The sequence below is a fragment of the Dermacentor silvarum genome, chromosome 2, assembly GCF_013339745.2.
Source record: "Dermacentor silvarum isolate Dsil-2018 chromosome 2, BIME_Dsil_1.4, whole genome shotgun sequence".
In the NCBI taxonomy this organism is placed as follows: Eukaryota; Metazoa; Arthropoda; class Arachnida; order Ixodida; family Ixodidae; genus Dermacentor; species Dermacentor silvarum.
Genome location: NC_051155.1, coordinates 199,049,309 through 199,072,772, shown reverse-complemented (window position 1 = coordinate 199,072,772; position 23,464 = coordinate 199,049,309). Strand labels below are relative to the sequence as shown.

General features: G+C 43.9%; 1 protein-coding gene across 2 annotated transcripts in view; it reads right to left on the bottom strand.

The window, feature by feature from the left end:
* LOC119442432 (supervillin-like) overlaps nt 1–23,464 on the bottom strand; it is a 49,727-nt gene that overhangs the window by 3,934 nt on the left and 22,329 nt on the right. For both annotated transcript variants that reach the window (XM_037707311.2, XM_049662133.1), the window contains exons 15-22: nt 23,022–23,173; nt 19,582–19,684; nt 16,539–16,746; nt 11,282–11,424; nt 9,793–9,948; nt 6,039–6,203; nt 1,461–1,582; nt 583–738 (exon numbers count right to left, since the gene is read on the bottom strand). In XM_037707311.2, the coding sequence (XP_037563239.1) occupies nt 583–738; nt 1,461–1,582; nt 6,039–6,203; nt 9,793–9,948; nt 11,282–11,424; nt 16,539–16,746; nt 19,582–19,684; nt 23,022–23,173 (1,205 nt within the window). The remainder of the gene's footprint in view (nt 1–582; nt 739–1,460; nt 1,583–6,038; nt 6,204–9,792; nt 9,949–11,281; nt 11,425–16,538; nt 16,747–19,581; nt 19,685–23,021; nt 23,174–23,464) is intronic.

The window sequence follows — 23,464 nt, the reverse complement described above, 5'->3', positions numbered from 1 at the left end:
GCAGCATGCACTATGTGGCACTGGTACAAGCAACATAACCTTTGCATACGCTAAAGTGAAAAAAAAAAACAAATGTGCCAGAATACAAGACTGACACAGCACCATTCCACGGCACCTACAATAAGCTGGAACATTTGTAATTTGCTGACACTGTAGTCACAAAATAGCTCGCAGAACAATGTGCCCTGCAATCTTGCATAGTGAAACAATTCTTGTGCCAAACAAGAATCATGACATGGCACCCCTACCAAGAGAAGCACCTCACAATTGAATTATTTTTTTTTAATATGTCGCATGTGCTTGTAGAACCCTGCCCAATTACAGTAGAATCTCAATGATACGAATCTTTCGGCATGGCGCAAAAATTCGGACCACCCATTATTCACATCACCAAAAAACGTGAAACAATCGGGAAATTAAGGGGGTACGGGGCAATAAAATGGCCGGCTTGATGATTCCCCGATCATATCACCGAGAGTATTTACCACCAATTCAGCTGCAACAACACTTATAAAAAAATGCACATCACTCATTTTCAGCAATCCCACTGAGGCATCATGAAAACATTATCAGTGTGCAAACCTCAAAGTCCTCGTCGGTTAGGTAAGACTCGAGCCTCTGTGGGTCAACACCTTCAGGCAGGGGGACAGACTTCAGCTCCTCAAGTGTGTAGTGGGTCTTCGTGAGCTGGGCAAGCGTTTCCTGGACTGAAAGCCTGTCACCATGTGTTCTATCTTCCTGCAGAAAGAAAAGTATTTGACCAATAGTTAGCAATGGTAAGCAGCAGAAGAATGAAAAAATTGAAGCAAGTTCAACAAACCAAGTAAGAAATGCAGCTGATTGCAAAATTTTCAAGAAATTATAGCTATGAAAAAAAATTACCACCGATGAAATGTTTAAGAACACCTGCAGCAGTGCTGGAGTGCAGATCAGGTTATCTCCATGCTTCACTGCTGTTCACAAACCGCCATCTCCGATTTTGCAAATACTACTTCCAGATAGCCACACATCTTATTTGCCACGTCTTGTGGCCCTAGGAGTCGAGTTGCTGATTTATTCGGCCTCATACTGCCACCCACTGAGCTCCTGCTCCTCTGGTAATCTGGTTAGCTAAGATGGTAGGATGACTGCTGCAGTAAGCAGTGTTGGCTCTAGGTTTGATTCCCGGACTAAAATAAATTTCTTTTGAACTGCAAAGCTTTCCGAGAGACTCATGTGGGTTTCCGTCATAACTTCTTGTTATCCCTGGGTTAAGGACAATTTTACCTTTTCACTTCTGGATAGAGTTGGCCACATTTCTACTTAGTGCATGCTCTGGTCACTGAATCGACTAGTGGAATAAAACAGCTTGGCAACACAAGTGGTCTAACAAACATCTCATAAAATCGAGCACACTTGCATTGTGCATGAGCAGAACTTTAAACTCCCAATAATCTGCTGCTCACAGCTCATATACTTACTCTTATGTTGATCGTGGCAATGTCATCCCTGTCCTGCCACTCTGGAAAAAGGCAGGTGAATTCCACAGGCTCCAAGCCTGCAAACACCAGGTACACCTTCGGAGGGTCACTGGGATTTGTTTCTGCAAAAGAAGAAAATGAAAAGGGAGGTTATTTGGTTATACTTAAACTGCAAATGCCGGTATCATGTGCAGCTGTACCATTATAAAAACTGCAATTGCAAATTTTATTTGCTATCCACATTACTCAATATACTTCAGATTACAAAACAGTAGTGTCAAGTTAAGCAAGCTCAAATATACTATTGGGAACAAAAGTTTACGAACCACTGTTGACATAATAAAAATTGTACAGTGGAACCTCATTGATACGATTCTGCATAATATGTTTTTGGGTTAATATGTTACTTTTCTTTCCCCAGATAATACGATTTGGTTGGATAATACGTTAGACGATACCATTTTTGGATGATACGCTTATTTCCCGGGATCATCTCAACGGGATTCCACCGTATAAGGCTGTAGTTGTGCAGCACAGAATCGGTAGGTGCATCCTTTTAAATGGGTCCAGAACCACTCCTCGGGCTTGATGAAATAACAGTCTGCAGATAGCATACGCTGCTGTGAGCATCTCAGCAGAGTTTTGCAGTTGTGTGCGGTGCATGGAACACGTAAGTGGAGCGCGAAGTCACCTCTCTCTCAAATGCTCTTTTGAATAGAAGCCATATTCCTCACTCTTTTCTGGATGCTTTACTTTGTCATAAAGTGTCCAAAAATTGCGGCTGCTACTGGCCATTAGCTGACATCAATCAAGAAGGGTGTTTGGATCTGTTTGGAACAGTGTGCTTCTTCCTACTGTTACTGTGTATATTTATTGACGAAGTTTAATAATCAGGCTGAAGTAAGTGAAAATCTGCATTCGAATTTTGATAATTACGTACTTCTGGAAGAAGCTGACTATAGTCTGCTCCCGCTCAGCCACAGCCGCCCGGTTAAGAATTAAACTGGCCATCCTGCTTATCAGTGTCAAAGTGGTCGGGTCCCACTTATTTCGACTAGCTTTGAAGGCTCAACTAGCCTTGAACCACGCGAAACTTATAATCAGACTACACGAATGTTTGACACCGCGCGCTCACTCCAGGCCACCACTGGTTAGACGCCTTGGCAGACTTGTTCACAGCACTTCAAAATGCTAAGTTTGATGTCGCTACCGTATTTATTCAATTACAAGGTGGTCACGATTATAATGCGAGGGTGCAGTTTGGGGACCAAAGAAAAACAGCTTAAGTATGCCTACTAATATAAGGCGACAAAGAGTAGCCGACGGATTATTCAGACTCGGCAGGTAATGCCTGAAATACTGAATTACTAACACAGCCTGAACGCAAAATGGTGACCATGAAATAGGTGGGGAAGGGAGCTTCACCACGCAGAGTGCAAGTTTCGTGCAAATTTTGCCTTTAAGTATGGCTTCACAGCATAGCCGCACGTGGTGCCATAAAGCCACACTGTAAGGAGAAATTCGAAATGCCATGAAGCCACACCTAAAGGCAAAATTTGCATGTAAGGCAAGGAGTGAATGAGGCTATGGATTCTGGGGAAAACCTCGCCTTATATTTTAATAAATAAGGTAATATCCATTGTTCAAGCTGGTGAAGGACAAAGCCAGTCTGAACCACATTAACATGGTCAGACTGAAGTATAAACCGCAAGAACGCACTCAAGCCCTGTCATGCACAACGCAAACACTGTGCATAACACACTACAGTTGCATGAAGCTGCGGTGTGCTATGTACCGTAGATACCGCGGCCACCACAACGAGTCCACTGTCTAAGCGCACTGCGGCTCGCTGAAGACAACAGCGGTTGCCCGACATTTGGTGCGTCGTAGGCGCCAAAATCAGAAGTAGCGGCATCTACGTTAACATCCAAAATCAAACTTGAACTGCACGCCACGGTGACGTTCAGCAGGCACAGCGTTGTGGGCACACCCCGCTCTCCCGTAGCCTTCGCAGTGCATTGCATTTAAGAAGGAACGGGAGCACAGTGGAGGCAGTGTGAGTGCCAATAACTCCGCTTTTGCTAAACGCATTGAAGTACTTTTTGCAGCAAAGTATTTCTGAAGTAGCCTATTTTATCTTCAAATGCCTTTCTCCACTTTGATAAAAAGGGGATCAGGGCACCTTTTTAAACACTCAAAGTACAGGCCACACCACTCACTTTAAAGCTACATTGTTGGTTGCAAATATATATACCAGGTGTTTCTGCGAAGACATCAAGCAATTTTTAAACACTGCCTGTGGCAGATGCGAGTGCCGCACACAAAAGCATGGCCTTCGAGATAAGTTCCCGGTAACGCGGAGAAGCTGCCGGTAGGGAGTGCGAATTCGCTGTTACCGTCGGAGTAGTAACTGCGCAGAAGCACATTTTATTGCAAAGCGCATTTGTGCCTTCACCGTGAACGTCGCTTTGAGGTTCCGTGTAGAGTCCAAACACGGCAAGATCGCCGCCGCGCGCCGTACGCTGTGTGTGCGAGTGAAAGCTTGCGGGGGTCAGCCTACTCAATCTCGCGCGTGCGCGCGCGAGAGAGAGGGAGGGAGGGGCGGAAGCATGCTTCCGCACTAGGCACGGCGGAGGAGGCGAGAAAGGGAGACCATGGGGAGGCGTTTTACTTCGGCGGCGGCCGCCGTGTCTTGAAAGCGATCTGCGATGTGGAAAAAGTATACGCCCACGCGGGCTTATCTTCAAAGCGAACTGCAGACAAGGTCAATATCTTGCGTTTCTTCGTCGAAGCACTCATCCTTGGAATGTCACACCAGGTACTGGATGCGTGGACGCGTGTCGTTTCGCACGAGCGCGAGGCGTTGGAAACGAAGAGCGTGCGAGACGATAGCGTTGTATAGTGTCACCTAGTGTCAGGTTAGTGAAGTGAAGCGCAGAGACTTGCGCACTAACCAAAGAGTGGCGCTGCCAGCGCGTTGAAAAAAAAATTTTTTTTTTTATCAACAGGAAAGGAGAGTGCCGGCTTGGCGGGCTAGGCCCGCTGCAGCAAGCGGCGGGATCAGGTTTGAATGAAGGGAGGGGGAAAGGTCACGCCCGCGGCGGCAAAATCGCCGGATCGCGGGATGCAAGCCCGCCTCGCGCACGCTCGCACAAGTGCGCTTGCTCTTGCCTAGCAGTCGCTGTGAATTCAAGCGCGTCAAGCGCGACGCCGCCACTTCGCATTCCGTCGCGGCGGAGAAGATGCTTCCGTTTGCTGCTCGCGCAAAAACGACAAAATTTGGGGCGAAATCTCTAGGTTGTCAGCGGGGAAAATTCGTTATTTTGAGGGGGTCTCCCGCTGCCACTTCGTTACGTAGAGGTCTCAAATACATGTGCTTCTATGTAGTAACGGCGGGGAATAGAAAAACTTCGTTATATCCAGGAATTTGTTATATGGAAGTTCGTTATAAGCAGGTTTAACTGTACATCCTAGCTACTGCCTGATGGTGTTAAGGACATGATTGGAGCAGGATAAGCCAGCTGCTCCTGCCACTACTGCTCCCACTACTAGAGCAAAATCTCGTTGATACGATTTTGCATAGTAAAAACTGGAATATAGGTCGAACTTTTTTTCAAAAAACCATTGCGAAAAGTCGACCCTCGTCTAAATACTGTCACCATTGTGCAACCGGCCGAGTCGCATTTGTTTAAAGGTAAGGGTGTCTTTCGGTACTTTTGCCGTTGAAAGATTTTTTTTTTGTCATTTTTAGAATTAGTTGGGGGTCGACCTATATTCCGGTTCGACCTATAGACCAGCTTTTACGGTAATATGTTTTTCGAGATAGTAAGTTTTTTGTTATTTTACCGGCCAATGTCTTATAGGAGCAATGTATTTCGGATAATACCATTTTCAGATGGTACATTTTATTTTCCAGTTCCCGTGAAGGTCATATTAATGAGATTCCACTGTACAAGATAAGCAGCAAGCTACTCCGTATTGTGCGATCTGACAGGTAGAGAAGTTTTGAATCGTCACTGGGTGCCAAAGACATCTGAAGGCATAGAATAAAGAGATAAGGCTACCCATAGAAGTGAATGCCTCGATTTTGCTGACACGGCAAGACTGGGCCATGCGACTGCTGGCTCCTTGATAAAGTTATAAGGTGCAAAGTTGCATGCTACTGCATAAGGCACATTTTTTTTTTTTTTTTTTGCATGAGTGGGGAGGCATCGATGCAGCCACTCTGCCGGCCTGAAAACGGTAAACCTAAACAGTAAACCCACCAGGTAAACCTATCCGGAATTCTCTAACCACCCTGCTTCAATACAGTGCAGCATCAAACTACAACACCAAATTTCAAATGTACGTAATAGTGCATACCTAGCTCTTATTTCACCAACTTTTCTTGATGAGGGTTCAGCATGTGCTAAGTTTTTGCGATGGTGTCTATTTGATGTACAGAGTTGCACTATGATGTTGGTAGGCATCAGTGGGTACACTGCAGTCTTTGCTAACTGCTTGGAAAGTGGATAGGCTGAGTCTTCTTTATTATTTGTTCTACTGTGTTCACAGAAAAATGAAAAGAAAAAAATGTACCTTGGGAGTAGTGTAGGGCTGTTTCCATGGCCAGGCGACGTGTTGTATTCCACCGCACCTTTTCTGAACTGTTTGGAATGCGAGGCAGGCCCGTTTCAGAGTCGTTCGCTGGCCACCAGCCTTGCCAAATGTACATCTCATGACGATTGTCAAGGAAGAATACAGCTGCAAAGAAGACAAAACAATTTAAAAGAGTTAAATGTTGAGCTAGTTGTATGTTGGCCTGTGTTCGTCGTCTTCTCTGTTGTACCAACCCGTTGCGCGCCATTTCAAGATTGTTCTTATGACAAAACAATTTATTAGGCCAAATGTATCTATATAAGTTCTTCCCTACCATGGGGAAAATAGGTGTTTTTTGTAGGTTACACCATATTTTTTTCTGAAGGAACCACTGGACACAATATTTGATGTAATACATAAACAAAAAGCAGAATGAATGCACTTTTCACGCATAAAAGTTTTATTACCCAATGTATGTCATAAAAAGATAATAAATTGCCAGAATCAAGATTGTGGAATAAAATTGAACAATGTAAAACACGCTTGGTATCTACCAAGAAAAAAAATATGCCACAGATTACGAGATACATAAAATATATTGCTGTCTCATCATCATCATCATCATCATCAGCCTATATTTATGTCCACTGCAGGACGAAGGCCTCTCCCTGCGATCTCCAATTACCCCGGTCTTGCGCTAGCGTATTCCAACTTGCGCCTGCGAATTTCCTAACCTCATCATCCCACCTGACTTTCTGCCGTCCTCGACTGCGCTTCCCTTCTCTTGGTATCCATTCTGTAACCCTAATGGTCCACCGGTTATCCATCCTACGCATTACATGGCCTGCCCAGCACCATTTCTTCCGCTTAATGTCAACTAGAATATCATCTACCCCCGTTTGTTCTCTGATCCACACCGCTCTCTTCCTGTCTCTTAACGTTACTCCTAAGATTTTTCGTTCCATCGCTCTTTGTGCGGTCCTTAACTTGTTCTCGAGCTTCTTTGTTAACCTCCAAGTTTCTGCCCAGTATGTTAGCACCGGTAGAATGCAATGATTGTACACTTTTCTTTTCAACGACAGTGGTAAGCTCCCAGTCAGGATTTGGCAATGCCTGCCGTATGCACTGTCTGCTGTGTATGTGTGTGTATGCTGTCTAATCGGCACTATCTCCGAAAAGAATCGAAATTTTTCATTGAACGGGTATTCCATGAAATTTGAATAAAACAACAAAAGAATTTTCAGCATGTGCAACACATGACTTAGGACCCGACAAGAGAGCCTTTAGCTAGCTGCCTTCTGTTCCATAGTGATGGTCCATCGAGTTCACTTTCCACATGGCTCGCCATGGCCGAGCAGCCCGGGGCAGACAACAGCGCTCCGCTGTGTGATCAAGAAGGCAAGCAAACTTCGCCGTGCCGGCTTGGTTCAACAGGCACGTGGCCTCCGAGATTGCACCGATGCCAGTGTGATGCACAGTATGGGCATGACAACTGAGATTCCGCCGAGGAGACCTCTGAGAAGTGAATGCACTAATCTGCACTAATCTTTCGCACCACCGTGCCTAGCCGCGCATCTTGGCGCAGCTCGCGAAGACAGGTGAGGTGAGAAGTGCAATAGGGAACTGCTGCTTGTGTGTAGGTGCGCTGCTACGCGTGGCAGTGAGAAAGGCCGCAACAACGTATCTGACTCAGGGACACGGGAGTTTTGATCTGCCACGGCGAAGGAGTCCCGAAAGCCGCGGAAAGTGATGCACTCGGCGTGCAACGGACAGGTATTTTTGGATTTCGGAGACAAATCTAGTTCATCACATCCATTATTACATTATACATTATTTCATTATATCACACTTCGTTATAACGAGGTTCAAGTGTATCTCAATTTTCGTCACATTTTTTTCTTAATAGATGCCAAGCGTCTTCTTTGCAAAATTTGTTCAATGTTATCTCACAATTTTGATTGACAATTTACATCTTTTTTATGACATATATCTCGTTAATAAAACTTATGCGTGAAAAGTGCATTCATTCGGCTATTTGTTTATGTATTACATTAAATATTGAATGCAGTAGTTCCTTCAGAAAAAAAGATCTGCCGTAACCTACAAAACACCTATTTTCTCCATGGAAGGGAAAGACTTAAATTGTTTCAAGAAAGTGTAGTGAAGGTCACACATTAAGCCAAACCCAGTGCAGCAAGAATACGTGGTAGAAAGTGGTTACAGGGGAACATGTGTGAAACTCTGCATGCTTATGTTGAAGTCAAATACAAAATATTTAGCTGTGTCCAACTTATAACAGGGTTCTGTGGTGCCCAATTTTAATCTGAACTAAAACAGGCTCACATGGAGGCATATGACTGACAATATGAATCTACCATACATTCCAAACAAAGCAGGAACTTTCAGACCTATTCAAGTAAAAGTTCACATCCAGGAAAGTGTTAGTTGGGCAAGCACCAACTCTTTCACTCTAGTGCTAATCAACACTAGAGTGAAAATACCGTTAGACTTCCTTAATTTATCTCCAGGTAATTGAATCTTTGGTTTCATTCAGTACCAGACGGCTAGCCCCCATACAATTCTATGGGCCCAAACTCATTTTGATCCTGAAATTGGCCATTGCCAACTTTACTGGTTAGCATGGTGCCCAATACCAAGGTGACCCCAATAGTGGCAGCGTCTATCTTGGAAACACTGTGGGAATAGTGAATGCGTCCAACACACATCTCCCTCCGAAAATGCAAATTTTCAGCCTGCCCTAGGAATATTTTCAAGTGAAAATGGTAGCTAATAATGAATGATCACATATTTACCCGATTCTAACACTTTTTTTTTCTCTCAGGAAAAGTCCTCCATAAGTTGCGCGCATAGTGCAATCGGATATGAAACCAAAACCAGATTCACAACATTTGCAGCCCCTTATCACAACAGTAAGCCTAGCCAGCGCCACTGCATTCAAAAGATGGCATCAGAACAATTGCTCACGTAGCAAGACGACAACAATGCAGTGCTTTCAGTACAATGATGAAAGTTAATTCAATAGGTATGTTATTTTACATGCTAGGCTAGTGGCCACAAGTCGCGCCACGCGTTTGGTGTTTTGCAGAACTGCATGCATCGCAGGACGAACTAGGGAAGTGGTTAGTCATAGTCGTTTGGTAAATGCAGAATATCAAACGCGCAATGAACTGCATGGGGGACGACATGTTGCAGTTCATAGACAGCAATAAAGTGCTGCCTGAGAATGATAACGAAGGGCATTAAGTGTAGTAAAATTTCCATTCTGTAAAGATAAAGTTCGCTGGTTTTATCTCTTAGCGCCAGAATCAGGGGTATGTTACTTTTTCTTGGTAAAAAAATCAGGTGCACATTAGACTTACTTACTTAGAAGCTCTACTGTCATTTCTACATTAGTTTTCTACTCTGAACCCATAAAAAGTGGGTGCACATTAGATTCATAGGCAAGTTAGGCTTTGGCAAATACTGCGAAATTAATCATCAGTGTGTTTCAGTGTCTTGTTCTGCTTCTTGGTTAATTTGACAAGCACAATAATTCGATCAATTTCATTTGTCCTATCAAGGTCAAATTAACAGAATAAATTGACTGCAGTTCACTGTGTTAACCAGATCCATTTTTCCTGGCATTTGTAACAGACTGTGGCTTATCAAAAAAGTCAGCTCAGGAGGATTCATTGAGAGAAAATCAGCCTCAGTACAAGAACTCCTGCAAGCCACATGTACTTTGCAAGCTCACCTGGCTGTGGAGCATTGTACAAGTCTGACTGCAAGAACGGATAGGCACAAGGCACATCAGTCTTCTGAAAGGGGCAGAACACCTCGTTGGCTTCAAATGTGCCAGACACCAGTGTCATGTGGAAGAGTCTCGGCGTGAAATCGAAATCAAGTGTGCCTGCAGAATATGAAACAGTTTTGTTATTGACGGCAGAAGTACATCAATGAATTGCAACAACATTTCCGAAACAATGACCACTGCAGTAAAACAGCATACAGCAATATCACATTCAGCATACATACAATATACAGCAATATCAGCAACATCAATACAGCAATATACAGCAATATCACCTTCGACCTCACTACCAAACAAGTTAAAAGAATTTCACCAGCCTGCAACATGTAGCTAACTTATGATCCTTTCGAGATGCTTGAGTGAATAGTGTTTTTCAAATAGCTCAGTCGTGCTTTGCAGAGCTGATAAAAGATAACTACAATGTAACACAGTTTTCTGGCTGAAGGTCCTTTTTGAGACTTTTGTGGCAGCACCTTCAGTTGACTTTTTGCCAATTGTAAGACTGCTCATACATGACACATGGCAACTAGTCAACATTTTTGGCATGAGTTTTATGCTAGACAAATTTTTGACGAGATCCATGTAAACATCAGCACGATGGCGTGCTGATAAAACCAGATAAAACAATTTATTGATTACCATATTTACTTGCGTAATGAACCCACTTTTTTTTTTCAGAAATGTTAACATCAATTTCGGGGGAGGGTTCATTAGGCGGGAGAAAAAACAGTTACAACAGATTTATAAGAATTGCAATTTCATATCACAATGTAGATAAGAAACCTACCAATGTAATGATTTCTTTGAGGTTACCAGCCACTGCAAATGAGGAGTTGCAATTGTTATGATTGCAAACCCACAATATTAGTAGCTAGCAAGCGTAAAAATATTAATTGATTATTGACCGAGTAATATATTGAAGCAACGTGGCAGTAGCCTGGAATCAAGTCTGCAACCTTGTGTTCAGCAGTAGACTACCCCAGTCACTGAGTTAGCAAGATGTGTCTAAGCATTGAAAGAGCCACTCCATACTAGTCAGTGCCTTGAAAGAACATTTGGAAGAAGTAGGGTGAATGAGTTAGTGAAAAAAAAAATTCAGGGATCTTATGTGCCAATGTCACGATATGATTATGAGGCACGCCGTAGTGGGGGACTCGGGATTAATTCTGACCACCTAGGGTCCTCTAACATGCACAAAGCACATTACACGAGCGTTTTTGCATTTCGCCCCAATCAAAATGCAGCCATTAGGGCCAGGAATCAAACCCATGACCTTACGCTTAGCAATACAAATCCATAGCCACTAAGCCATTGTGGCTGGTGGATGGATTGGTGAAGTGACACAAAAGAATGTATACCAGCACACTTGCCAGATGTCTGTCATATTAAGGACACATCAGAACAATGATTGCTTACAACGAGGCACACTCACTGTCTAAGAGGGAAACGAAGAGGTGCTGTTTCTTCTTCTTGTCACCCCCGAATGCATCCCAAAAGCCTCGCTCCTCAGCACCTTCTCTCACTTCTGTTAGTTTCAGCTCCACGTCCTTTGCTATGGCCATCTCTGTTGGAGTTCTGCAACAATGTCACAACAATACAAAATGATAAGCATGATAAGCAAGGCATGTGTCCTATGCACTTCTTGCACTTGCAGATGGTGAAAAGGCTGTTGGTGACAGTGAATCCACTTATATAAAGCATGCCGGCAATCGCTCTGCTGGCAATTGCTGCTCCCCTCACTTATGTGGGGGGAAAAAAAATAGTCAATTTCCGTTAATTCAACCCTGACCGGGCCCAATGAAATTTGTCAAGTTATCTGGTGGGTCAAATTAAACAAGAGGCAGAAAAAAAATACATTGCCGATTCATTTGGCAGCATGCTCCCAGATTCTAACGTGCCCCTGAATAGAATGTGCACCAACTCTATTGGGTTCAAAGAAAACCAACTAAAAATGTCCACTGGAGCAACAAAATAAAAATTGAACATGCACGGAATTTTTCACCCAGGAAGAAAAACGTAGCATGCCCTTGATTCTGGCATTAAGAAAAAGACAAAACCACCAAACTTTACCTACACAGAATAGAAATTTACTTAATGTTCAACATCATTCTCAGGCAATTTATCACTGTCTAGAAAGGAACACAACATGTCGTCCTTCATATGGTCCATAATGTGCGATATTCTGCATTTATAAAACAGCTTCGCAACAATCACAAATTGGATAGTGGCCTATGCCTAGACTACATAGCAAAAACATGTGACGTGACTTGTTGCCATTGGTTTAACTATTTTGTTAACGCTAGAAATGTCCTAATTTTCGGTGCTTTTATGTTTTAACATTTTGTTTCAAGACATAGTAGTCACAACATATACTGCGATGGATAAAATTATAGCCTGATCACTAGTGTTTTGAATGAATTCTTATGTGAAAGTTCAAAGAAGCACCTCAAAGAACACTAATGAAAGTCATAATCTGCTATTTTTAGCATAAGTACTGAGAGCAAAAAAAGCCGGAAACATAAAATATGTACCTGGTTCCTAGTTTCCAACTTTTATAAGTCAGATCAGGCAAAAAAAATTTTATGAAGATTTGTTGGTGTCGATAACTAGCCACAGTGATGGCCATGTTATGTGGGAAAGCAGTAGTTCCACAAATGTGAAAACAGGCAAGTTCCTATTCTGAAGAGAGCATTTGTTTTTACTCATTGCAGCAGGCTCTTGGTTTGTTTTTTACTGCATTCGTTAGGCTCGTGGAGAAATGGTTGTCAGGTCAGAGAGCATGCAAAAGCCTCCTCAAACTTGATTATTGCATTTGATCAGCTTTGCTGTGTAAGGGAAGATAAGGGTTGAAAAACCGCGATTTTTTTCAAAAGAAAAAACTTGATTTTGTTCTTCGTTGTGTTTTGTATACCTCCAAGCCTCCTCTTTTGTGTATTAAAAAATTTGTCAGCCCTTCCACACCGTGAAGATGGTTAACCAGCAAAGCTGAAACGTGCGGCCCCGGTGTTTATCATTGGGTTAATCCCAAGGGTTCATTAAAGTATTTCTCAATGATGAGGTTACACACACGTTCGGCTGTGATGGAGAGAACGACGTCACTGACGGTACGCCTGCAGACCGCCGTTGTCGCTTGCGTTCGATGTCTCCAGTTTGCTCAGCAGCGTGGTTAGCAGCATTCACCCGCCGATTGCCGCTTGCAATTCTTCGAAATTATATTGCTTCAAAATTAAATCTGTCCGTTACGCAAAACAATGAATGGCTCATGCCCTCTTAAGCAATGGCTCATACCCCCGTAAACGCGGCCTCCCCATTACGACGACAGAAGAGAAGTGAAATTCTACACTGGAATGATGAGCAGCAACGCAGCCAGCTGTGGAAAAAGACAACGACAACGAATGCGGGAGCAGTGGCACGAGCGCATAACGAGCACAACCCAAGGAGTGCCAACGAGCCAGCTGCGGAAGAAGACGACACCCAAGCCAATGCTGATGATAGTTTTCTGTACAGAGGCGATTTCGCCTAGCTACATACAATTTCGCCTAGACATATAAAGCTCGACTTTCAAGATGGAAGCCGAGAATCAACTAGAAGTAAAAAATTCAAAAAGCACCCACAGCAGCTCGTGAAAGTGGAAATTTAGCCAAATTTCGTGCACATCGCATTTCGCTCTGCAGCGTTGCCTGCTCTGAATTTTTGCGGGAATGTAGGCCTAACCCTCTTTTCCCAGAGCCTACTTCTGTAGTGTCACATTCTTGCTCAAAATACGAAAAAAAAACTCGTTTCCCCGCCCAAGTCTAGCGTTGCGACTGTTTTTTTTTTTAACTTTCAAACGTGTTTTTCTCAGTTCATTTTCTAGCATTATAAGAGAGTGTGCACTAAGATTTGTGCACTTTTTGTAGTCTGATCATAATGAAATTTTGCATGCTTAAGCTTTGACATGTCCCGAATTTAAATAAACTTTGAGAGCTTTCCACAAACATATTCAGTGAGATCATTTCAAAAGTTTCTTCGTTGAGAATGGTAAAACTGAAACTGAGCAGCGGAATTTTTTTTGTAGACTAAAACAAATGTTGCTATATTTTTTTTGCTTTATTGAATTATTCATTGGGAGCAATATGAGCTATTTCTTAGTGTTTTCTAGTGTTCAATGTCATTGCCTCAGCTTGCACAAAACTGCATTGTTTTTACAAATGCACGGTGTGCAAAAAATTAATCAAATGAGCTATCAGAAAACTAAAAGCAGATTTGAAAAGAGGAACTAATTCTGTAAATGGTGAAAGTTTTTCCGAGTAGCATAAGCAAGGTGGTCTAATGCGCATTCGACTGGTACTGGAGCCTCGACATGCTTTGTTCAGCTCCTGTACAGTGATGTACAGTAATGTGGAGTGTTGCACAATATTGTACAGTAATGAATAAGAGCACTTGCACAGGCAGTGTTCAAAATGTAGGAGGTTAGAGAGCTAGTCAAGCTTCAGTCAAAGGTCGGTCAAATTGACTGCCCGCTCTAGCGCGAGTGGAAGGATAGCTCAGAAAAATTTGTGCGTATGCTGTCGAAGTGCTGATGGATAAAAGCAACCCACGGTGGGGAAAATAAAGTTGCACTTAATATTAGTCGAACACAATTATCAAAATAACACGCACTCATGAGCATTACCGTTGTTTGCAACATTGTTCAAACAGCCTATACGTCAAACCGGAAAATTTACAACCCGAGATAAGATTTTGTGTCTTCACTGCTACTGGCACTTCAAAATCATGTTGCCGAGTCGACCTAAGCGCATATTCTGCATCATTCATTGAAAAAGTGTTGGGGGACTGGAGGCTAGTTTAGACACTAACTCCAGTCAAAGTGTTATGTTTGCAGACTCCACAATCCGCCAAAAATTGCCAGACCTGACAAACGTTTAAAGTTCAGTCACCATTTCAGATGGTGCAAGATGTTGCTAGTAGAAGAATTCCAACTAAAATGTTTAACAAGTAGAAAAACTGTCAATCAAATTGATTTTTATAGGTGCGGTAATGAAAGAGTAGTGCGTAAAATAAATTATTGAAATGCGGCTTCCTAATCAGACTGAAAGTGCTGTGTCATCATCACTGTGCTATGCGAGAACTCGTTTTACTCGTTCTGTCGACATCAATGGTAGCCATCTTGTGATGGCAAAGGCGATGATGCTGGCTAGGAAGGCTCTGATGGTAGCCTTTTGCAAATGCGGTTTTGGTTTCGCATCAGATTGCACTGCCCAAGCAATTTTCAGATGAATTTTCTTGGAAAAGGCCCGCATTAGAACCAAATAAATTCTATAATAATTCATTATGAACTACCGTTCTTGTTTTAAGATCTTCCTGGGGCAGGCCAACATTGGCATTTTCAACGGGAGTTGACGTGTGTTCAACGCACTCACTGTGTGCTAAGCGCCACCAGAACGGACGCTGCCGCTAGTGAGAGTTGCCACTAGGATCAGTCGCATGCATATGGTCAGCCAGGTTCGAATTATTCGGTGAAGGCTAATTTCAGCATCGAAGTAAAGAAAGTGTGGTCCCACAGGAATGTTTGGGCACCGGCCGGAACAATTCCGTCATGATCAAATTACCCGCAGTCAAATTAATGGAAGTCAAAGGAACGGAAGTCTACTATACCACGGAGTTACAGGTGGCGTAGGCATGTGAATTATCACCAATGCTGTTAAGAGGGATGAACAAGGAAATCGGGCAGAGAAAAGGTAGGATGTCTACACTCCATCAAGTCCAATCTTACAACATCAAGCAATTTGTGGCTACTAGCAAGTACTAGTGCGAAACGTCACCACTCACTGGACAATTTCATCTAAGAAGCTTCAACAAGAGGCGAAACATCTCCCGTCTGAAAATTCAGTGTCCATGTGGGAAGAATAATCCTAGGTTGTAAACGAAGCCAGTCTACGTTAAAACTGTTCAATGAGTCTTTTGCTCCTTGAAAAACTCTGGGCAGTCTAAAAGAAAAGATTCACTGACTGCCAAGTGCATCTGGCAGTGACATCTTACTGCAAGCCAGCACTCCAGGCATTCTAGTGGATATTGCAGGGGACTAAAGCAGTCATTGCACAACATAAAGTTAAGGATTCCACATGGAATTACAGTGTCTTCCCTCGCACATTGGTGTGCTTGGAAACGCAGCTGATGACAGACTTGTGTGCCAATGTGTGGGCCAATGGTGAGAGTACCTCAAGACACTCGGCAACATTTCAGAGTAACCAATTGTAAGCCACTGCCAATGTTTTCTCTGCCTTAGCAGCGCTGTGTAACCAAATGACTCGTCTGATAGGTAGCCTCCTTACTGCACCATATTCATATGCTGTCAGCGCTAACTCCGGTGTGGCAATACAAGATAGAACCAACAAAATCTCTAGTGTTCATTTTTTTTTTTTAAGACAGTGGTCATTTTCAATGCACATGCATGTATTGCATTGTAAGTGTTGCAAAACAATTTCACAGGGAGCCCTGTGGTTCTTCAAGTAGCATTTACAGGTCTTAGAAGCACCTAACCAAATGATTGTGACGTGAAGAAACAGACCGCTAGAGCTGAAGAGCAACAGATGCACCATTCACACTTAATAGAAATGTGTGTCACCAGAAAGAATGATCTGTACAATTGGTGAGCAAGCCAAGTTCACCAAAAATATAGCATGGGTTAACGCAGAGTAGAGACTCACTCTTCCACAATGGCCTTTGCTGCAGCCTGTGCCACTTCCAGGGAGTGTGGGCTGCACTTGGTCCCATGCCACAGGTACATGCGTCCGGTAGAGCGACTCAGCACCAGGAAGGAGCCACGGCTGCGCAGGTTCTGGACACCAACCGGTGTCTCCACCAGAGCTGCCTCCAAGGGGCACTCACCACGAACTACAAACATGTGCCAGTCTCCTGCAACGGGGCAACACCACTTGATGAAGGTCACACTACCCAGACAACACTTAAGCATTGTGTAGATGACAATTTATTACCGTTTGCTTGATTTGTTGGCTGATTGGGTGCATGATTAGAAGTGAATAAGTAATTACATTTTAAGCCTCCGAGCTACATCTGGGCTACGAGGAATGTCACAGCGGAGGGGTGTGCATTAAATTTGCCCACCCAAAGCTGTTCAAACGGGTGTTCAGGGCAAGAAATCAAGAGGCGGGAGTGGTAGATTAATCTTGCTCTAAAACATCCAAAGCGTCACTTTCGCCAAGAACAGAGCTTTTGTAAGCAAGAAAAAGTAAGCAAAAGAAAAACTGAATTGAATTCTGGGGTCTTTTGCGCTAAAACCACGATTTGATAATGAGGCACACCTTAGTGGGGGGACTCCGGATTAATTTTGTCCACCAGGGGATCTTTAACGTGCCCCCAATGCACGGGACACAGGCATTCTTGCATTTCGCCCCATCGAAATGCGGCCGCCACAGCGGGGTTTAATTCTGCGACCTTGGTTCAGCCAAATGCGGCCACCGCGGCGGGTTAAGGAAATGAAAGAATTAGGCCCGTATTCACAAATGGAACTTAAGTAGGGCGTCAATAAGTACGGGAAAAGTACAAGTGTTAGGAAAGTTTTAGGAGTACTTCAAAAACGACACTTAAGTATCACTTTCGAAATTAACACTTTTCGGGGCAAGTATGCCGTCTGGTGTCGAGGATATGTAAATAATTTACATGTACGATCGGTTCAATCGTAAAAAAAATAATTTTTTGCAGCAGAGTAATGCGGATATAAATGTTGCAGTACTTGCACGCACATTCTGCTGAGTAAAATACAAAGAACTATTTGGTTTTAGCGCTTTACTCAAACTCGTCTGGCCACAAGTTCACATTGTTTCTCGCAGCCACTGCCATTGTGTGTGTCGCCGTCCTGACTTTTTTTTTTATAGCTGAAAACGTGAGCTGTTTGTGCATCTCTGTGTGTGTGTTGTGCGTTTTCAAACCGCACGGACAATGGAAAAAAGAAAAGAAGAAAAGAAAGCATATTGGTATGCCTCATCCTCCGTAATATTGTGCACAGTTCCGGCAAAATCGGCAAAGTCGGTGAGGCTGCCGTAACAGTCGACCATCTTGCTTGCTAGGCGAGGGTAGCGAAAGTCGCGCTTAAGGTTGCCAATGGCTGTACTTTACTTTCCGGCACTCAAGTGCCGATTAAAATTTACCTTAAGTACAAGATTTGTCTATGAAACACGCTAAGCATCGACCGGCTACTTAAGTCTAAAGTTAAGGGGAAGTTCCCGTTTGTGAATATTGGCCTTAGAGCCACCCCTGTGAAAACAACTCCTGATGATGAAACACAACTCCCGAAATAAATATAGCCGATCTCGGATATATCGAACTCAACGGAGATTGCGATATAGCTCTAAATATTGATAATTTCAAAAATAAAATGGCTATCTGAAGGTTATCCGAGATGTCCGCACGTCTCTGACAGTTTCCCGAGATCGTAAAAAGCGGGAACTTACCCTTTTGCTTCTCCAAAGCCATGTGAAATGCACAAAAGCTGCCTTATTTTTTGCTCACAAGAGTTGCTAGTTGCTCACGCTGCAGAATGGTCCAATATACTGATTGCAATGTAACCAAAAAGGTCGCCAGGCGCGAGACCGCAATGCACCTTGCGCACGTCGAAGTGACTGTTTGCGAGTTTTTTATTCAAGATAAAGTAGCAATGGGCGCATCGCGTAAGCAAGCTAGACTGCATGGATATGCACCATGCTGCCATCAGCACACTTATACTGGGAATTGCATGCGAATGTGCCCGGCCGCATGTCCGTTACAATACCAACAACACGCCATTGAAACAGCCGATTATCATACGCAGGCAACAAGCAAGGCGGACTATTGCGATATGTTTCGGAACAGACTTCCTGTTCGAACCAGTCGTCCTCATTTCTCGACTGCCTAAAAGTCCACATGTTCCCTCTTGCATGCCGCTCAGCGTCTGAATGCCTCGCGGTCAGTACATCCCTTCATTCCCAGCCCTTCCCCTGCGGAATCCTAAAATGCCATTTAAGACACACCTGATGGCACAGCCCCTCCAGATCGACATCCCATGCCCAGCGCCACTAAGTGAAAAAATACATTTTCTTGTGGAATGTATCGGACCAGGAGGCCTTTCGCGTTCTTGAAGCAGACGGGCGATCTGCTCCTGCCGATAATGAACAGGCGCAGTTTGCGAGAGCCATCTGTATCCAGAGTGAGCAAAAACAGAGAACCCTGCCAATTTTTCCTCCGTGGCATGTACTGCCTTTCAGAGTGAATCTCTTGTTTGACAGCTTTTGCCAAAACAGTGCCATTTCAAATTTGTCAGCATTAAATATTTCCGATGACGCGAGAAGTGATCACACCTCCGCTGGTGAAGTGCACTTGCAGGGGCACAGCAGGGCGCAGCATTCCATATATCGAATGTGGTGCTGGACGGGAGTTCGATGTACCGACAGTACACCGCTATACTTTTGCATGGAATTTTCAAGGGGATTTTACAACTGTTCAATATAGACAGTAATTTTATATATCCGAGTGACATATCCAGAATCGACTGAAGTAGCCACTTGTCAGTCATTCATAATAAAAAATTGCACACAGCATCACATTCCACAGCATTACACAAAGGCCAGCCAAACTGTCAAAGTAAAATGGCTGCCTTTATTGCCACATGTGGTAATGGAGGTCGAGCTAATCTGGGCAATGCATTGATTGTAAATTAGAAGTAGCCCTTTTGCACTGTGTGCTGCCCCAACTAACCTGAGTCAACAGCTTCCTCTTGCCGTTTTCCATTGTAGACAACCATCTTGCCCTTGAAGAGGTTCAAAAAGCAGGGTGGTTCCCTACCTTGCAAGACACGCACCTGACAAAATAAGAAATGACACATTAGGAAACAAAATATATGTTCACAAGTTACACTGCCACAACTTGTTTAACAGCATTTAGATTTCAAGTGCCAGCCACCACTTGCAATTCGTTTACAGTTAAACCTCTATATAACAGTGCCGGTAAAATCGGCAATTTGCTTCGTTACATAAATTTTCTTACATTGAAATTCTATATTTTACGCAAATAAGTACCGTTTCCGATAGATGTGGAGGGGGCTGCAAATTTTTCTGAATTATCGGACAATTGGAAAACGCTAGTTTTAATTAGAAAAAGGAATAATATTGTTGAATTTGAGAGTCAGCTACAAAAGATACGGTGTCATGTCGTGTCGACGATATCTTCAAATCAGCGGTACGAAGTGAAGCCAGCCATGCTTTTGCATCTACTCTGGCCCCACGGCTGTTAGTGTCGCCTGCAATGGGACAACGCTATAATGAAAAGCACTTGCAGTGGGTAATGAATTCTTCGTCGATCCTCGTGTTACAATCGAATACCAAAATTCAAGATGTCTAAAAAGTGCAATGATGCACCCAATTCTAATCAAGTGAAAAGTGCGAGTGTAAGCTTACACGGAAAGCGAACGCACAGCGGAGAGCAAACGCAACGTCTCCATCGCACGAAACGCCATGGGGGAATGGGAGGAAGGGAGGGAATGGAGGCAACGTTTAGCTGCGGCACCAAATGCGTATCTCTCAACCAGGCGCAAGGGGAACTGGCAACTCAATCTCCCAAGCGAGGAAAGCAGGAAGGCAGCGCAGGAGAGAGGGGGTGCGGCTTCTACTCTATGTACTTGTACTATGCGCGGCTGCGGGCTGTCGCGCGCCTTATCTTGAAAGCGATCTCCACACGGCTCGGACCTTTGTATGCGCTGTGCATTCGCTGCTCAGTTTCCGTTGAAGCGATAGACCGCACGAACCTTGCTGCTGCTGCTTGCTCACGCCAGCATTATGACAGTGGTTGTCTGCGGTCATCGAGGGTGATCCATTCATGTTTGCTTGTGCGCGCTGACACCATGCTTGTTAATTCAGTTAGTGAGCAAATGTGTCCAAGTTTACACAGCCGATAAAAGTACTACCTATCCTTACTCCGTACAGCTCTAATAATTTGCAATCGCAATTGATTCTTCGCCTTTCGGGTGAAACTGACTTTTTCATGCATCCAGTGGTCTCTTGTTACTTCAGCGGTTTTCTTTTTTTTTTTTTGCTCGACGCACTTTCGCAATTAAATTTTTTCTTGATGGATGCAATGAAAAGTCACCCCTCGCATTACAATCGAGTAAATACGGTAGTAGATACTCGATTCACTGAACATTCGCCGAGATTTGAACATTCATTATGCGATTCAATTAAGTAATATTTGAGTGTTCGCACACCCCTAATAAAGATGCATATCACAATAGCGTTGGCGGCGATAGCTGCAAGTGCGATAACCCGCGAGAAAATTTGCTGGTACCGGAAGAGAGAACATACTTGCTTTTTCACGGATCACGTTTGGGTGCATACTGTGGGAAAGCTGGTGTGGTGGGCCCTTACTGCACTCGATCGTGTGTCCCTTGCCCCTTTTATAGTTTGCATGGGATCTATTGGCCGGAAAACGTATCACATGATCGTGGTTTGGCAATGTACTGAACCAACTTTTGTGCCGAAATATCGTGTTTTCCGGGAATGCATCAACCAGTAAAAAATAAGTATAACTGTTGTGGGTCATTTTTTGCGTCCTCCATAGCGAACATTGGAGCCAGGAAATTGTATGAAACAGAATTGTATCAATGAGGTTCTACTGGATATCTTGGTTTATATTCCTTTTACTAGTTTAGTTATTGAGTGAATGGTCGCGGGATGTGCAATGTGTGTGCTTATCCATATTCAACCAACTGTGTGTAGCAGCCGTAAATTATCTTGATGTGTTAATGTCAAGCTAATTGTCGTGGCTGATAGGATACTTATCTGTATACCTATACCTTATTTACAGCAACAGTACAGCTACAACATCTCGTTAGTTGAAGGATAAAAGACATGAGGCTGCTTATTAAATTGCCCATGCAAGCATTAACAAGCAAAGCTCTGTACCCATTGCATATTCCTCAATCATTCATTTACACCATAATGTACATCCCATCATGCACACACAGTGAATGTGGCATTCCTAAAGATTAAAATTACATTGTCAGGCTTACTATCGAAAAACTGCACATAGGTTATGAGGGCTACTGAAGTGAAGCGCTTCGGCTTATTTCTGACCTCCTGGGGTTGGTTAATTAATGTGCACCTAAATCTAAGTACACCAGCACTTCTGCATTTCATCCTATCAAAATACATCCTCCATGGCTGAGAATCGAACCCTCAACCTCGTGCTGATCAGCAGGTAGGTTGCATCCCTATCCACCGAGTTCCAAGTTATCCACCAAGGCACATCAAGGTATTACTGAGAAAAACTCTGGGCACACAGCACTTTAGGCAACATCGACAAGAATAATGACTATTGTAAAAAAAAATCGCAGTTTCGCCCGAAAGGCGAAATATCAATTGCGATAGCAAATTGTTAGATAGCTATTCGGAGTAGGGATAGTAGTTTTATTGGCTGCATAAACTTGGACACATTCGCTTACTCACTGAATTAGCAAGTGTGGTATCAGCGGGCGCAAGCAAACATGAATAGATCACACTCGGTGACTGCAGACAACCACTGTCAAAACGCTGGCAGCAAGCGCAGCCGCCGCAGGTTCATGCGGTCTATCGCTTCAACAGAAACTGAGCGGCGAATGCACAGTGCATACAAAGGTCAGAGCTGTGTGGAGATCGCTTTCAAGATACGGTGCACGCAACAACACTGACAGCCCATACCAGTGCAAAGTACAAGCGCAGTTGTTGGCAGAGTAGCAGCTGCCCCCCCCTCCCTCCCTCCCACACTGCCTTCCCGCATTCCTCCTTCCGCGTGGGAGATTGAGTGGCCAGTTCACCTTGCGCCCGGTTGCAAGATACGCATTTGGTGCCGCAGCACAGTGTCGCCCTCCCTCCCTCCCTCCCTCCCTCCCTCCCTCGGCCTTTTGCGCGACAGAAGTCGCGTTTGCTCTCCGCCGTGTGTTCGCTCTCCATGATAGCGCGCGTCCCCCACGCACTTTCGCTTGCACATACGGCACGCGGCGACAATTTTCTCGCCCTTAGACTTTACACGGAACCTCACGGTGACGGCGATGACAGCAGAAATCTGCTTGAAGTGTCCATGTAATTGCTATCGCAATAAAAAAAAGTACAGCCTAAAAGGGGAGGGACTTAAATGTATCCAACTTCATCAGAATGTTAGTAACTCACATGAGGTCCTCGTTCTTCATCTAGTTCAACGGTGAGCAAAGCACAAGCCCCTTTCTCGGTAACTGTGGAATCCCGGCCATGCCAGAAGAAGTAAGCACATCGCTCCCGGCCTGCTGCCACATGCCGTGACCTCTGCCCCGACAGATGTCGTCCTGTTAAGAGAAAATAGCAACAGTTGGAACGCCAGCTGGCACACCAATTCCACTTCTAAGTTGTTTTCAAAAAACACGATTGACAGTTTTAGTATAGCGTATCAGCAATGCGTGAGACACAAAACGGCTGTAGCCCATCATTGCATGCATATTCAAAGCCAATTTTACCATTCATTTCTTACAAACACGATGAAAAGCAAGCAGCAAGGATGAATTCAAATCGAAATGGGCACTTGGGATAGAGATGCAGGTTGTGGCACTGTCTTGAAGCAATAATAGTATGAGCAAACA